General features: G+C 55.3%; 4 protein-coding genes and 1 non-coding gene across 5 annotated transcripts; 3 read left to right on the top strand and 2 right to left on the bottom strand.

The window, feature by feature from the left end:
* Positions 1-3,316: 3,316 nt before the first annotated feature.
* BDZ83DRAFT_612824 (uncharacterized protein) lies at positions 3,317-5,341 on the top strand. Its single transcript, XM_060507729.1, has 4 exons — positions 3,317-3,893; positions 3,940-4,220; positions 4,270-4,690; positions 4,742-5,341. Exons 1-4 carry the CDS (start codon positions 3,680-3,682, stop codon positions 4,882-4,884), a joined length of 1,059 nt encoding a protein of 352 aa, XP_060367505.1. The 5' UTR covers positions 3,317-3,679; the 3' UTR covers positions 4,885-5,341.
* On the bottom strand, positions 5,289-5,360 carry BDZ83DRAFT_t95. Its single transcript has one exon. It is a non-coding gene; the product is annotated as a tRNA-Ala (tRNA).
* Positions 5,361-7,905: 2,545 nt separating this feature from the next.
* BDZ83DRAFT_649565 (uncharacterized protein) lies at positions 7,906-9,276 on the bottom strand (the record flags this gene model as incomplete). The annotated part of the gene is made up of 1 exon (XM_060510294.1): positions 7,906-9,276. The coding sequence occupies one exon, from the start codon at positions 9,274-9,276 to the stop codon at positions 7,906-7,908; it is 1,371 nt and encodes a 456-aa protein (XP_060367504.1).
* A 349-nt stretch (positions 9,277-9,625) lies between these two features.
* On the top strand, positions 9,626-10,963 carry BDZ83DRAFT_649564 (uncharacterized protein; the record flags this gene model as incomplete). The annotated part of the gene is made up of 1 exon (XM_060510293.1): positions 9,626-10,963. One exon carries the CDS (start codon positions 9,626-9,628, stop codon positions 10,961-10,963), a length of 1,338 nt encoding a protein of 445 aa, XP_060367503.1.
* Positions 10,964-12,056: 1,093 nt separating this feature from the next.
* Positions 12,057-13,378, top strand: BDZ83DRAFT_205022 (uncharacterized protein). Its single transcript, XM_060501672.1, has one exon. It carries the CDS (start codon positions 12,427-12,429, stop codon positions 13,267-13,269), a length of 843 nt encoding a protein of 280 aa, XP_060367502.1. The 5' UTR covers positions 12,057-12,426; the 3' UTR covers positions 13,270-13,378.
* Positions 13,379-13,461: the final 83 nt, after the last annotated feature.

The following is a 13,461-nucleotide window of genomic DNA, read 5'->3' as shown; positions in this document are numbered from 1 at the left end:
CATTTCTCCGAGCTCTCGAAACCTTGGCTTCCAACTACCACGACTACTGCCTGAGGTCGCTTGTTGAATCCGCGCTTCCCTGGTTTGCCGCTCTCTCCAGTCCCAAGACTTGGATCATGTTGGTTCCTCGCGGCAGGGTTCGTCGTAGGCGCCGGCGGGGTGCACAACGGTGATTCTCGTGCACAACTTCACTCTGTATGTAGAAGTGTCCAACCCTAGCCATTCCCATATAACATCGTCCCTCTGCGAACCTTATGAAGATGTGCACCACCTGCCGCAGCCCCACGACCTGGCCCCTTGATGACAAGGCTTTTGTTCCAACAAAAGATAAAACCCACTCGAGTCGTCTTGCCAAGCACCCAAGTTGCAGCTTCGCCTTGAAATACCTAGCCCCTTGGCCAAGATTGGAGGCGCGGCGAAGCGGATCAACCAACTCAAAGTCGTTGCATCTCAACACCCCCGTCGCTTGCTCGTCGGCCCTGTCTTTCCCCGTGTTCTGTGTCAATCCCCCCCCCCCCCATGGTCCAACACATCGGCGTCTAGAATCATGTTAGCCTTCCTTTCTCTCTGGTGCGATCCATGGCGTCGACTCTTAACACCCTGCGAAACACTCTCGCAAGCCACCATCGCCACTTGGAAGGGCTAACCAGTGGTGATCCTCCATGGAAGGTGAGCTCTGTAATCGATCAACGAAGGATCAGGTCCCACCACCAAGTGTATTGAAACAGACGCGTGGCGAGAGCAGATCGTGCGACTTGGTGATTCTCAATCCTGCCGAGGGTACCGCATCCTACCGCCCCCGACGTGGGCTGCCTCTGCATCGGCTGATGTTTGCGAACCGCTCGGCCACTGCAGATGCCATCCAGCCCTTCTGCGGGACGAAAAAACGCGGCGCTCGTGCAAACACACAGCATCATATCCCAAGCAACGGTGCCCAGAGTGTCCAACGGTGCATCTCTAGGTGCAGTTTGCGAGCTAATGCGACTCTGAACTTTTCCCCGGAAAAGTTTCCGCTGGTCCCGGATTGTAAACGAGATCTGTTGTCGTGGCCAAACTAACCCACATGTATTTGACGATGTCGAGCAACTCGGAAGAGGCTCTTCGGCTCGTTCAATATCGAACCGACCCTGTTGATAACGAGGCCACGCAGGCACTACCGGATGGGGACCCGATCTGTTGTGTCCAGGGCGGGTCCCAACCACGACAGCCGTTTACGGAGTCCTGCGTACAGGTTTCAACCCTGTTTTTCGACTTCGTAGTGAATTGCTGTCTCGGACCAAAAGAGTCTGCTCCCAATGCCGATAACGCAGAGTCGGCAACACGAATCTCGTTGCCGAACGCCGTACAAACCATGGAGAAGAAACTTCCAGCCCTGCCCTAGGGATCGCACACGAAAGACCTGGTGCGATGGTGTTCTTGGAGTCGCGTTGTTCCTGCAGTAGCGTCTTCCCATTTATCCCAGTTATCCATACCTCTCGGGGCCCGACTGGGTCTAAGCCCCCGGTCGCCGGAAAACCAACCAGCGAGCCGGGTTCTTTCGTGACCTCGAAGCAGGCATGCCCCTGTTCGCAAGGCTACGGCTCCATGAACCTCTCGTCTGCAGTTTTGGTAACTGCAAAGTCCGTAAGGCACCCGCGGGCAACGAGCTACTGCAGCAACATCCGGGCTCATCCGATCGACGCGCCGGCTTGCTTGTGGCGACGGCTGCTCGGTATGGGCGTTGTGATTTGACTTTGACGGCTTCAACGTTGTCGTGGTCAGACTGTCAATCCCTACGTAGGTAAGTCTTGATGCAAGATGTCGAGATAAGAGGACCGCTGGAGGACCAAATCGCCACGTTATCTGCGTATTGCTGGGCCCGTAACTAGGCGTTGGGGTCTCTGTATCGCGCCCTAACTAGGTAGGCGGCTACTGCACATCATGAATGCAACTGTGATTCAACCGCCTTAGTGGTGTGAATGCTTGCAAGCGTAACGGTGGTCACATTCCGAGGCAATCGCAGCGTGCCAACTCGAATTACTGAGGCTCACCACGTGCGTCAGTTGCTGCCATGGGCGCGCAGCTGTACGTGCTTCTCCGACACGGCCGAATGGTTTGCAAGCTACGTCCGTAGTCGTAAGGCCGGGACAGCACGGAAACCAAAACGGCGGGCTTGATGGCCACATTCCAGCGTTGCGTCAACTCGTAAAGGTGCCATGGCGATGTATCCGTATGTCTCAAAGTCAGACAAATCTGATAGCTGCAACGGTCAACTACGGTAGCCCGTCGTCACACGGTCCACCAAATGGCCACATCCACAGTGGCGTTTTTTTTGTTTGCAGAAACGACAGCACGTAAGTCTTTCTCGGATTATGTCTGGCAGCTTTGGTGCAGCCGAATCGTCACAAGTGAGAGCACCAGCCAGCGAGGCATGCGTTACGCCATTCTAGCTCCGGCATGGCGACATAGACTTTGAGGGCATCGACGCCACCACCCGCTGGCCGGTCCCTCGGGGCTGGATTTCAGAGACCAGCAGCTCTGCCAGGCAGGCCATGGCGGCGCCATGATCGGGAGCAGTCGTTGCGACGGTTGCCCAGCCCGGCGGCGTTGGCGGGAGATCTAGCGGCGACATGTCCAGAATAGAAAGCTTAGGCCCCGTTGCGCATCACCTCACCCAGGCGGCGGCTTGCCGCTTGCGCATGGTGCTCACCTGAGACCTGTGTGCTCCAGCTAGAACGCACCCCGACGAGAATAGACACCGGAAGATAAATAACGGGAGCCCGCTCGCAAGTCCCTTCGGCCTTCGGTGACAGCGCGCCGTCCGGCTTGAGTATCTGTTTTTGGTGGTCCCTTCAGGTGGAAACGTGTACGAACGGCAGCCGTGGCTTGCCAGGTCAAGGCGATGTTGAAGAGGTAGGTATAGGCGATTTCAGGGCCCGTGGGCTGGGACTCCAGAATCAAGGGTAATATTCGCGAGAGAGAGAGAGAGAGCCCGGGCAAGACCCCGATTCAGCTGGCAAGAGTCAGGCAGCTGACGGAGATGGCATTCGGCGTGTAGGGACAGCTGCAAACGGGATCATGGCCTCCTGTGGTCACGGTCTATCCGGATGATGGATCATGATGGATGTGGTGCCATCGTCAGGTTATGATGACTAAGAATTCGCAGTTGAAGAAGGTCCCCGTCGTCAGGTACCTCACGCACTCTGATTCGCGGGGAGCAAGACGTCACTCCAGGGCACCTACCGCCTTAGGTAAGGAAGTGAACCTAGAAGGTACCTTGGTGAGCTGCCCCTCAACTTGGAAGCACCTGCTACTGCGGTTCGTTGATCGACCGATATCACTCGTGACCTGCAAAAATGAAGGACTCAAGACTCAGGAATCGTCGGTCGGAGACATCCAGAAAGCATGCCACCAATGACTGTGTTCGGCCTTTGACGCCCTTTGTTATCCTTTCCTCTGAATCCTTCAAGCTCCTCGAGTTCCTCAACCTCTTCCAGCTCCCATAGCTCCCACCGCCCTGGCACTCCCCGGGATTACCTCACACTGGGTACCTCACGCGCCACTTCTGACGCACATTCACCCCACCTTCCCGCCTGTCACCGCATAGGTAGCTACGACCATCGCGACGACGATCCCTCGCTTCAACTGCCTGGCACCGCATCAGCCACTCGATTTACCAAGATAGTCCTTCACAAATGACATGGCACCAGACTTGAACTCTCTTCCTTCATCTCCTCCATCTCTACCCATCCGATCCAGAATGTCATCCATCAACGGCGAAGCTCCTCTCCCTCCTGCGGCTGGCGGTCCAGCTCCTCGTGGGGAGTCCCCCGCTGGCTCGCCGCGACGCCAGTCAACCTCGCTGCAAGCCGCAGCTACGTTGAACGCTAGCCTTCAAAACGAACCGTCTCGACGTGCGTAACTCCTAATGCATCGGAACACACTTGCTAATTAAATCAGGCTCCTCCAGCGGTTCCGTATCTCGAAGTCGACAGTCACCCAACGCCGGCCGAAGACTGTCTACGGTTCTCATGAACCTGCAGCTTAACGATCCTTCTCTTCCCGGCCCGGGTGAGATGGTCGCAGATAACCAACATGGGCAGACTGGTGCCACAACCGCCAGTCCGCAGCCCATGACAACCTCGCCCATGATGGTTCCCGGTGGTGATCCCCATCACAATCGGGCGCCCAGTCTGGGAGAGCTCCATCAGGAGCTTGAAGCCGAGCAGGAAGCTCAAGTTGTATGTTTGAGTCTACTTCAGACTTATTGCACAAGCTGACACCACATAGAACCGCCTCCTCCAGATGATCCGCCAGCAGCAGTTGCAGCTTCAGCAACTCCAAGCGGGCCAGGGGCAGAGCTCTTCTGCTGTCGAGGACTCGGCGATTGCTCCTGAGAGATCCAACCAGGGAACCCCCATTTCGCAGCCGCCTTCGGGCTTCGCTCCGCTGCCTTCCTCGGGCTCCTTCTCACGATCCCCGGTTGTGCCCCATCCACGAAGCTCATTTGATATGGCGAGAGCAGATATTCAACGCCGCTCTCGAACCCCGAGTCGCGGCGCTTCCCCGAGACTGCGCTCAACATCTATAAGCGGCGACAGCGGCGAACAGTATACCCTTGGAGGTCGTGACGAAAGCGCCTTTTACCAGGCCGAGACCCAGATGCTGGTCAGAGAGAATCAGATGCTCCGGCACCGCATAAGAGACTTGGGTAAGTTTCTCAAGATGTGTCGGCGGTGTCGATGCTAATGACATTGCTCAGAGAAACAATTGACGGATCTGCTGCCTGCAACCAGCTCCCAAGGCAACCCCAGCGAGCCTGCCCACCCATCTCACCTCAGAGCTGCCGCTGCCGGTGAGGAGCTTGCGACGCCCTCGACCAGCGACGTGGCCAAGGAAGCGTGATTGAACTGTACTATTTTGTGAGGGTGAACGGCCCCGGGGTATCTGGCGTTTCAGAAAACTTGCTACATTTCACGATTGCAATGACATGGCTTAGGCGTTGGTCGGATGGGCGGGATGGGCTCTCCTCTGTGTTGCTATTAGCTCCAGTATCAATAATGGAGTGTGAATGATTCGAGATGCGATGGTGAAGCTGCTTTCGTGATTTAAAGTGGGGGGGCTTGGTTGGGAATGCTGAGTTCAGTCCAACCTGTTGTTGCATGGCGTGACTCTTCATCGTCAACAGATCGCGACTCGTGCGGCATTAGCTTCAGAGCAGCTGGGAGGTTGTTTAACTGAAGCACGACATCCTTCTCATCATTTTCTTTGTCGAATCAAGCAAAAAGACGCAAACTGCAAAAAAGATTTGGACGATCTGGGAATCGAACCCAGGACCTACCGCATGCTAAGCGGTCATTATACCACTAAACCAATCGCCCAACTTGTTATGAAATTTACGTGGGTTTTGCCATTATGTATCTGACCCCTCGCACGGGAAGCTAGCCATGAACCACGCCACAACGTCCTCGCATCCATCGTTATGATCTCGTAGGCGAGTATTACGACAAGTATCACGCGGTAACTCTATTTAGCGTCTTCGGATGCTGCCGCAAAGGTTAATGGCTTCACAGGGCCGGGCACCCATGCGATACCTCGAGATCTGGTTAACTCCGTTACCGGACGATCACATTGTGAAAATCTTGTTTGTGTCGTTATTGCGTTGGTCATCTGTGGCCTATGGCTCTCGGTGAGCCGTCCCTATCCCACAACCTCGTGTATCTCAGTATTAGGAGTATGCGACCCAGCTCCGACCACGTCGTAGCTTTTGAACAAAAGCATACCGTCGCTGTGGGTTGCTGTAGGGAATTGCTTCCCAACGGATCAAGGCCCCGGGATTTTCGCATTATTCGGTGATCGAATGGCTTCCAAACGCTGCTTCTGTGCCCGGATTGATCTTTTTCCTTATCTCGAGCATATACTTGACGCACTCATTTCTGAGCTCGTCATGTCGAGTCGTTCTTGTGTTGCCGGAGTGGTGACTTTGACAATATCTTTATCTTAGGAGAAAGATGCCGCTGGTGTTGGCTACTCTTCCTCCCAACAATCTCCTTAAAGGTCCTCTGACCACGTCGTATGAGCTCGTCATATCGAGTCATCGAGACCTATGAGTTGCCGAGCCCATGTAGCCATGAGCCAGCTAGTCATACACCCGCCAGAATACACCCACTGCAGCCAGTGGCCCTTGACGAGGCTATCGATATCCCTGGTAACGGAATCGGCGGGCAACGAACAGACGCCGTAATTGTAGTCGATCAATGAGTCGGGGTCACTGACCCGCATCCACATGGATCGCCCGTGTTCAATAGGAACCCAAGAAGAACATGCCATGCTGGAACCAGCAGCGCCACATTTCGCGTTGAATAGCCTCAACGTCCTCGAAGGTGAGCTGAGTACTGCCCATTCCCTGAGATGTGGATACCTGACCATTAAACTCGGTTGCAGACTTAAAGATAAACAGACTGGTTATCGCGTCATAATAGAAAATTCCATCTGCCGAACTCATTGGCCCGGGCCTCCCGCCGGGACATAGCAAACGAGGACCTGATAGGGCGACCGGATACATTGGCACACTCGGGTACTGATGGAGTCTCGTCCGGGTATGATCAAACGTCCACCTGACCATGCCCTGCGCTCCTCACCCCAGTGTATATATCTAGCCATGGGCCCATGGCCCTTTACGTCTTCCGCAAGAGTAAAGCCTCCCCAACGGTAACCCTTTCTTCGAGAGGCATGCTCTTGTGGTCATGCAGCATAGGCCTCCAGCCTGACCGCATCAACATGGCTTTGAGCAAGCTCAATAGTGAGCCTTTCTTCGACTGGCATGCCCTTTTGTCCATCCACAGTAGCGGCTCAGACTTCGGTCTCGAGATCACTCATACCACCCGACTTGACCGATCCATTGCGGCGGCGTTAGGCCGGCCCCGGGTTATGAGCAAGGCCTCAATACCTACCGCCTCTGTCATTTCCCTCTTGTCTTCTTTGTATACTTCGCCGCGGAATAAACGTCCATGTAGTCCATTTTCCTAAACCGAGATGCGTTCATCGACCGCGTTGAGATGAGGCGTCCCATGGTCGACGTGGTATGGAGACCGTCCCGGGGACAGTCGTCGTCTTTGTAGAGATGAGGCGCGAGGTTGCTCACCCTAGGGGCCCTTTGTTGACATGACGGAGCTCGCGGTAACAAGCCCGTCGGCGTGCCTTCCGCGAGCGGTGCGGACAATCATAGTCTGTCTCTATCTGGCTTCGGTCTTGATCAAGTCGTACGTCTGCAGCGTTCCTGGGTACAGATCTGTTACAGATCTGTTGACTTGCAGGGCCCGGGAAGAACAGCGGCGAGTCAGCGTTTATAAAGAGTCGTCTATCTTGGAGTTCGCCACAGCAATCGGGTCAGGACCATCATCAATACTTACTGATACTGTGTGAGAAGCCGATATGGGGGGAGATCACCATGGTTTCTATACCTGGGCTGGCCTGAATGAAGTCACATGGTCCCTCTTACTTCTCAAGTGAGATGCGAAAATGTGTATGGGAAGGTGCCGCGCGGCCACGTTTGGCAAGTGAGTGTCAAGCATTTGTTGGGCACGGCGATGACTCAATCACTTGGCAGCTTTCTCACAGACACGCTCACCCGTCAGTCCCAATCATCACGCGTCCATGTTTTCACCCCGATAATAAGCAACACTTACTGGATAAAGCTAACCGATGCCGTCCAGATCACCAAACTTGAGCACACACTACCGGAACAGACGAGACAAATGAGACACGCATAATCGCACATGGTTTTCACGAGAAATAGATTTTATTATCAGCACGCACACATCTATCTAACCACGGTTGGTCTCGGTCACGACGGCACGACGCCCATGACGGTCTACTCCACGATGTCAGGAACGCCTAAAGCGGCCTCCTCTACGACGCCGTGGTCTAGTCCAGGACTATGACCCCTTCACCCTCACCCTCGTCTTCTTCGTCTTCGTCGTCTTCTATCCCGAGGCGTAGACACACCCTCATTGTGATATCGTCGAGCCTCTGCCATTGAAGCTCTTCGGCAGTGACCGCAGTGTGCTGCAATCGCAAGCTGTCCGTCTTGCTCTTCATGACCTTCTTCAGCTCGGTCTCCCACTGCTTCAGCAGTCTGTCCAGCGTAAGCTTGTGCATGTCATATTCACGAGACAGCTTCAAAATCTCCCCCCTCGCGCCGTCAATCGCCTCGAGGTTGTCCAGAAACACACGTCTCTGCTCAAGGTCGGCAAGAGAAAGCTGCATGTTTGTGTTGAAAAAGGGCCGCACACACAATACTTCAGATTCCACTTGCCGCATAGTTGAGGCCTTGTCTTTGCCCCTTTGCCCGCCGCCTTCGGCCACGTTCAAGCCATCCTGTGCATAGTTGGAGTGCGCCAATGAAATGACGAGCCTTTCTGCCATGGGCAGCAACCCCGGTTCCCAGGTCTTGAGTATCACTCTCGACACCGTCTTGGGCACCAGTCCAATGACCTTAATGGCCGAAAGAAGAAGTATCAACGGCGTGTTGATCGAGGCCGGGTCCAGCGTGCGCTTGCCTCCAAGGGCGTTGTTGGTCCTGTAACCGGGCACCCGGGTCTCAAGGTCACCGGAGCATCCGACATACGGCATGCCTTGGATCTGATGCACTCTGAAATGACGAGAGTCCGTAACCACACGCTGTCTGCGCTGGAGCGCCTTCACCAAGTTATTGGCCAAAAACACGTCGGCAGCGTTGGTAATCAGCCGTGTCTTGTCGCTCGCCGAGGTCCCAAATGCATCATCAAAGGCATAGGCCTTCTTGACGAGCATCCTGTCACCAATGTCACGCTGATGACCCTGCAGGGTTCGCGAGTTGATCCGGTATGCCTTGATATAACCCTTCAATTCGGCAATGACGCTAGTTATCTCGTCGTGACTGAGAAACTTGCCTCCTCGATTTTCAATGTATACGTCAATGGCATAGATGCCCTGTCCCTTTTCCGGGTAGCAGCTCGCGTCTCGTGAATGCACAGCGTCAAATGCCAGGGTGCCCTGGATCAGAGACCTCAGCAGCTTCCGCGGAATCGCATGCAGGAGCATCAACGAATTCCTGCCATGCCTGCAGTCGTTTTCGAGCTGGTCAACCGTGCTGTTATGCGAGCAAGTCAACAACAAAACGTCTCTGGCAATGTCTGGGAACATGAGAGATATCGTGTAGAGGGAGTCCCCTCGATCGAGAGCTTCCAGCAGCCTGGCCTTCACATCATTCATCAGAGGCATCTCAAAGGTGGGTACGAGTCGTGGCGTGGCCATGTTGAAAGCATGGGTTGAGTTGATGGTTGAAGGGGAGACGATGGAAGCCCTTGGACAGGTGGACAAGGCCAAGGCATGTGAGCTACGGCCTGACCAAGGCATCCAAGCCACGGCCTGGAAGCTGTAGGCATCACGCGCCCCCGTGTGCCTCTGCACAAAAGACTGCGAATACGCAGTCCTTTATTTCCCTCCAAACCTCCAAGGTCATGTGATTTCTATTACTTGCCTTTTGGACCACTGGACTTGCCCACGTTCTTTCCCTTTTTCTTCTTTTTTCTTCCTCTTCTCCATCATCACAACAACAACAAACAAAAACCACCACCACAACCATTTTTCTGCTGCCGAAAAAATGGGCGACAAACCTGAAGAGTTGGGTAAAAAGTTGAAAGATCTCATGGAGGCGAAAGCGCCAAGGGTCCTAGGATCGACGCCGAAGCTCGCAGACAACACTGTTTATGTGTCTGGCTCAGTGGCAGAGTGTGGTCGCAAGTTCCATGACTTGGCCAGCTCCTTCAATGACTTGGCCAGCTCGTCATTCGCTGGAGCTACAGAAGTCAGGGTGATGATTCGTTTCCATAAGCCAGATGTAAAAGACTGGATAGACCGGCAGTATCAACGACGTGCCAATGACGCCAAATTCAAGACCGCGGATGCCCGTTCGAGGGCTCGAATGCTGGCCACCAACAACAGCAGCCACTTTGCTCCTCCTCCGGCCAGCGAATGCGATCCGTCCATTTCTGGATTCTCGGCTCCACGTGAGCGCTACCCCGAACGTCACTCCCGCGAAAGAAGCCCTCCGCAATACCAGCAGAGAGAGGTGCAGCAGTATCGCCTGCGCGACGATCACAGTCGCGGGGGATCACGCCATCGGGACACAAGTCCATTCTACCAAAGTGAGACTCAACGGTCTACTCATGAAGCCGGGTCCTCTCGGGACGCTCAGAGGCTTTCGGCTGCTAAGGAATGGGCCCAGCGGCAGAGCCTCTTGGTCAACAAGCCCGTGAAGGATAAGTGGACCTGGCAATCCAGGACTTATCCCCCTTACCGCAAGAAGGTCCACTTGACCAGGCAAAGACAGGCCGAGTTCGAGACTCGTGGCTTAGAGTGTCTTGATTCCAGCAAGAGATTCAAGATCGCTGCCGTCTGCGGCTCATGTGGGCACAAGCACCACTATCTCTGCGACTGTCCGATCCCGGATGAGTCTGGATTCGTTTCGGGCTGTCCATTATGCAACACGACTGCTCATAACTGGGATGACTGCCAGCGCTCTGGAGAGCTCAGTTGGGTGCAGCAGTACGAGATCATGTTCTACCGCCGCATCAACATGCCCCCCATCCGCTCCCGGAAGCCTTGGATCCTGTGGGAGAAGGAAAGAATCGATCAGGGATTTACGTCTTGGGACCTTCGAGGAGTGTACCCTTGGACCTTGGCTTTTGTCGCGAGATTGAAGCAGGTGGAGTGTCCCTGGGTCCGCTTTGAATTCAAGCGTTGGAGAGAGCAGAGGGCAAACTTGCCCAAGGATCCGGAAACGCACCGCTACAGTGCTGAGCAGCTCATCGGCCACCGCCCCCTGTTCGAGGAGAGGGATGCTTCTAGTGAGGATAATGTCCGCGACAGCGGAAACTCGTTGCAGAGCGGTTTCAATGCCGCGGTCGAATGGAGCTCCTTCCGGGGAGACATGAATTAGTCCATTGGGAGGCTGGAGTGAGCGTTGGGAGGCATGAGGAGCCCATTGAGGCGTGGATGACGAGATGTCGGAGGACGAAGGGTCACTGACCGGGACAGCGATTGCGAGAGGACATGGATTAGGTCGTTGGGAGGCTTGGATGAGCATTGGGGATATGGGGAGCCCATTGGGGCGGGGATGAGCATGGGAAGGCATCAGGAGCCCGCTGAGAGGCATGGATGAGCACACCGAGAGGCGTGAGTGAGCTCCCGATTGGGAGGCGTGGACAGGCCTTCACCGGGGGGGGTAGTGCAATCAAATTGAAAACTTTGCGCTACAAAATACTTGTTTCGTGAAATGTGCTTTCGTTCCCGTGACCCTGTTGAATGATCGAAGTCTGCCGAGCGGCCACTCTGATCAAGCCCGCGACATGTTCACTTCCCTGACCCTCTTAAAATGTCGTAGTCTACCCGGCGGCTCCTCGGATGCTCGAGTCGGCGGTTGTCAGAAACAGTGGGGCCGGACCGATTCGAGGTGACTACACCGCACACGGAGGCCACCGAAGTGGGGGCCGGAACTCACTCTCGATTCACAAGGAGGCAAGACAAAGCGCGCTACCTTACCGATTCGTCTTTCTTCCTTTTTACGCAAATACAAAACCGCTTTTCTTGTTGTACGTAACCAAACCTCTTCATCAAACTTTTTGCTAACACCACTAGAACATGTCGCAGAATTCCGATTCATCGAGACACGGAGACCGTGGCGACCGCGCCAGCAGTCGAGAATTCGAAACAGATAATCGCACCGGCGATGGGGAAGAGAAGCGCGAGCGGCCTAGCTCGTCGTTGCCAGCCAACAAACGGCGTCGGCCCGAGATCTCCAACAGGCCCGCCTTTGGCCGACTCGACGTGAGTCTGGAAGAAGGAACCAACGGGTTCAGAGTGACAAAGGATACTGGCCATCACGGCGCGATTGTTGATCCTACTCGACCCGACGGGGTATTTGTGATGAGTGGCCCGCGCGATCAGCTGCACGCCATGATCGACCGGGTGCTTGGTGAGAACGACGGCCAACACGTGATTGGCATTCTGAAAATGGGTGCAGCGGCCGAATCGTTGGCAGAAAGACCACTTCCACTAGCGACCGCGGGTCCCGAGCTGTGTGTCCCAGAGAGTCCGACGCGCGAGACCGTGACCTTTGGTGCAGAGAGAACGTGGCAGAGGGAGCCGACGCCAGAGGTGGACTCCGCGCTCGAGTCTGCAGCTACACGCAGGTCCCCATACCTGGGGTTTAGACCGGCACCGGGTCTCATGCTCCCGCCGCCGCCACCGCCGCAGCGCGAACAGCGACGCCCTCACTTCGTCCGCGTCAACAAGTCCGCGCCCAAGAAACACGCCAAGTCGGTCGGGACAGACTATATGAAGAGGGATCGGCTCAACGCCAACGTGACCTGTGGCTAGACCACCGCCAGCGCCGTGGATGAGATGAAGGCCGCCGTCGAGTCTCTCAGCCGACAGATGGGCGCCTTTTCGGGTGGCCAGGAGAAGGCCGCGGCCGAGATCGGATCCTTAAAGGTGAGCATGGGTGAGAAGAAGGCCTTGGAGAAGAAGATACAAGATGAAGGAAGGGATCACGATAAGAGAATTCGTGATCTGATGGCTCAGTATAACGCCCTGAATAATGCCAAGATGGGCGTCGAGAAGGACCTCGGTGAGGCCAGGGGCGAAGTCGAGAGGGTTACAAGGGACCTCGAACGATCCCAAGCTGATAATACAGCAATGCTGGAAAGACTCCAGTCATGTGAGGATGCGTTTTCTTCAGAGCAGGAGATTGCGAGGCTCTCTGCCGACCTCAAAGCAAGGAACGAGACCCTGCAGAGGTTGTTTGACGCCTTCCACATGGAAGGCAGCGACGCGGCCAACGAGCCGTTGTCTCTCAAGAGACGCTTGGAGATGACGCCCAAGCTCTTTGCAAACGAGGCCGACAAGCAATGGGTCGCAACGGCGATGACGGTGTGTGCGCGTCTGATTTCACTCAACGTGGTTGATGAGCGCATGGCCTACGAGCGCGTGATTGAGGAGCTCGCCGGAGTCGTCGTGGACGACGACATGTACCAGAAGGTTGTCAGCTTTCTGGAGGGGGCTGAGTACCGAGAGAACTACTGTCTGTGGCAGGCGTTGAGTGACAATGTCGAACAAGTAGACGTACTGAGCGGGTCCAAGTGTTCGCTCCATCGCGATACGGAGACGCCATGCTTGCGGGTGAGAGTGGTGTCCAGGAATGAGCAGGACCACTTGGTGGTTACCAAGCGGCTATGGGGTGGGTGAGGGATGGATGAGATGGATGAGGGATGAGAGGGATGAGGGTGAGGGATGAATGAGGGTGAGGGATGGATGAGGGTGAGGGATGGATGAGGGTGAGGGATGGATGAGGGCGGATGAGAGGGATTAGGATTATGAGAGAGGCGACGATCGTGGGGTGCTCGAGAGGCAACGGTCGTAGGGTGCTCGAGAGGCAAC

This window comes from Colletotrichum acutatum (genome assembly GCF_030867785.1).
Source record: "Colletotrichum acutatum strain CBS 112980 chromosome Unknown BDZ83scaffold_24, whole genome shotgun sequence".
Taxonomy (NCBI): Eukaryota; Fungi; Ascomycota; class Sordariomycetes; order Glomerellales; family Glomerellaceae; genus Colletotrichum; species Colletotrichum acutatum.
The sequence above is the reverse complement of the archived record's forward strand: the minus strand, read 5'-3'. Positions and strand labels throughout refer to the sequence as shown.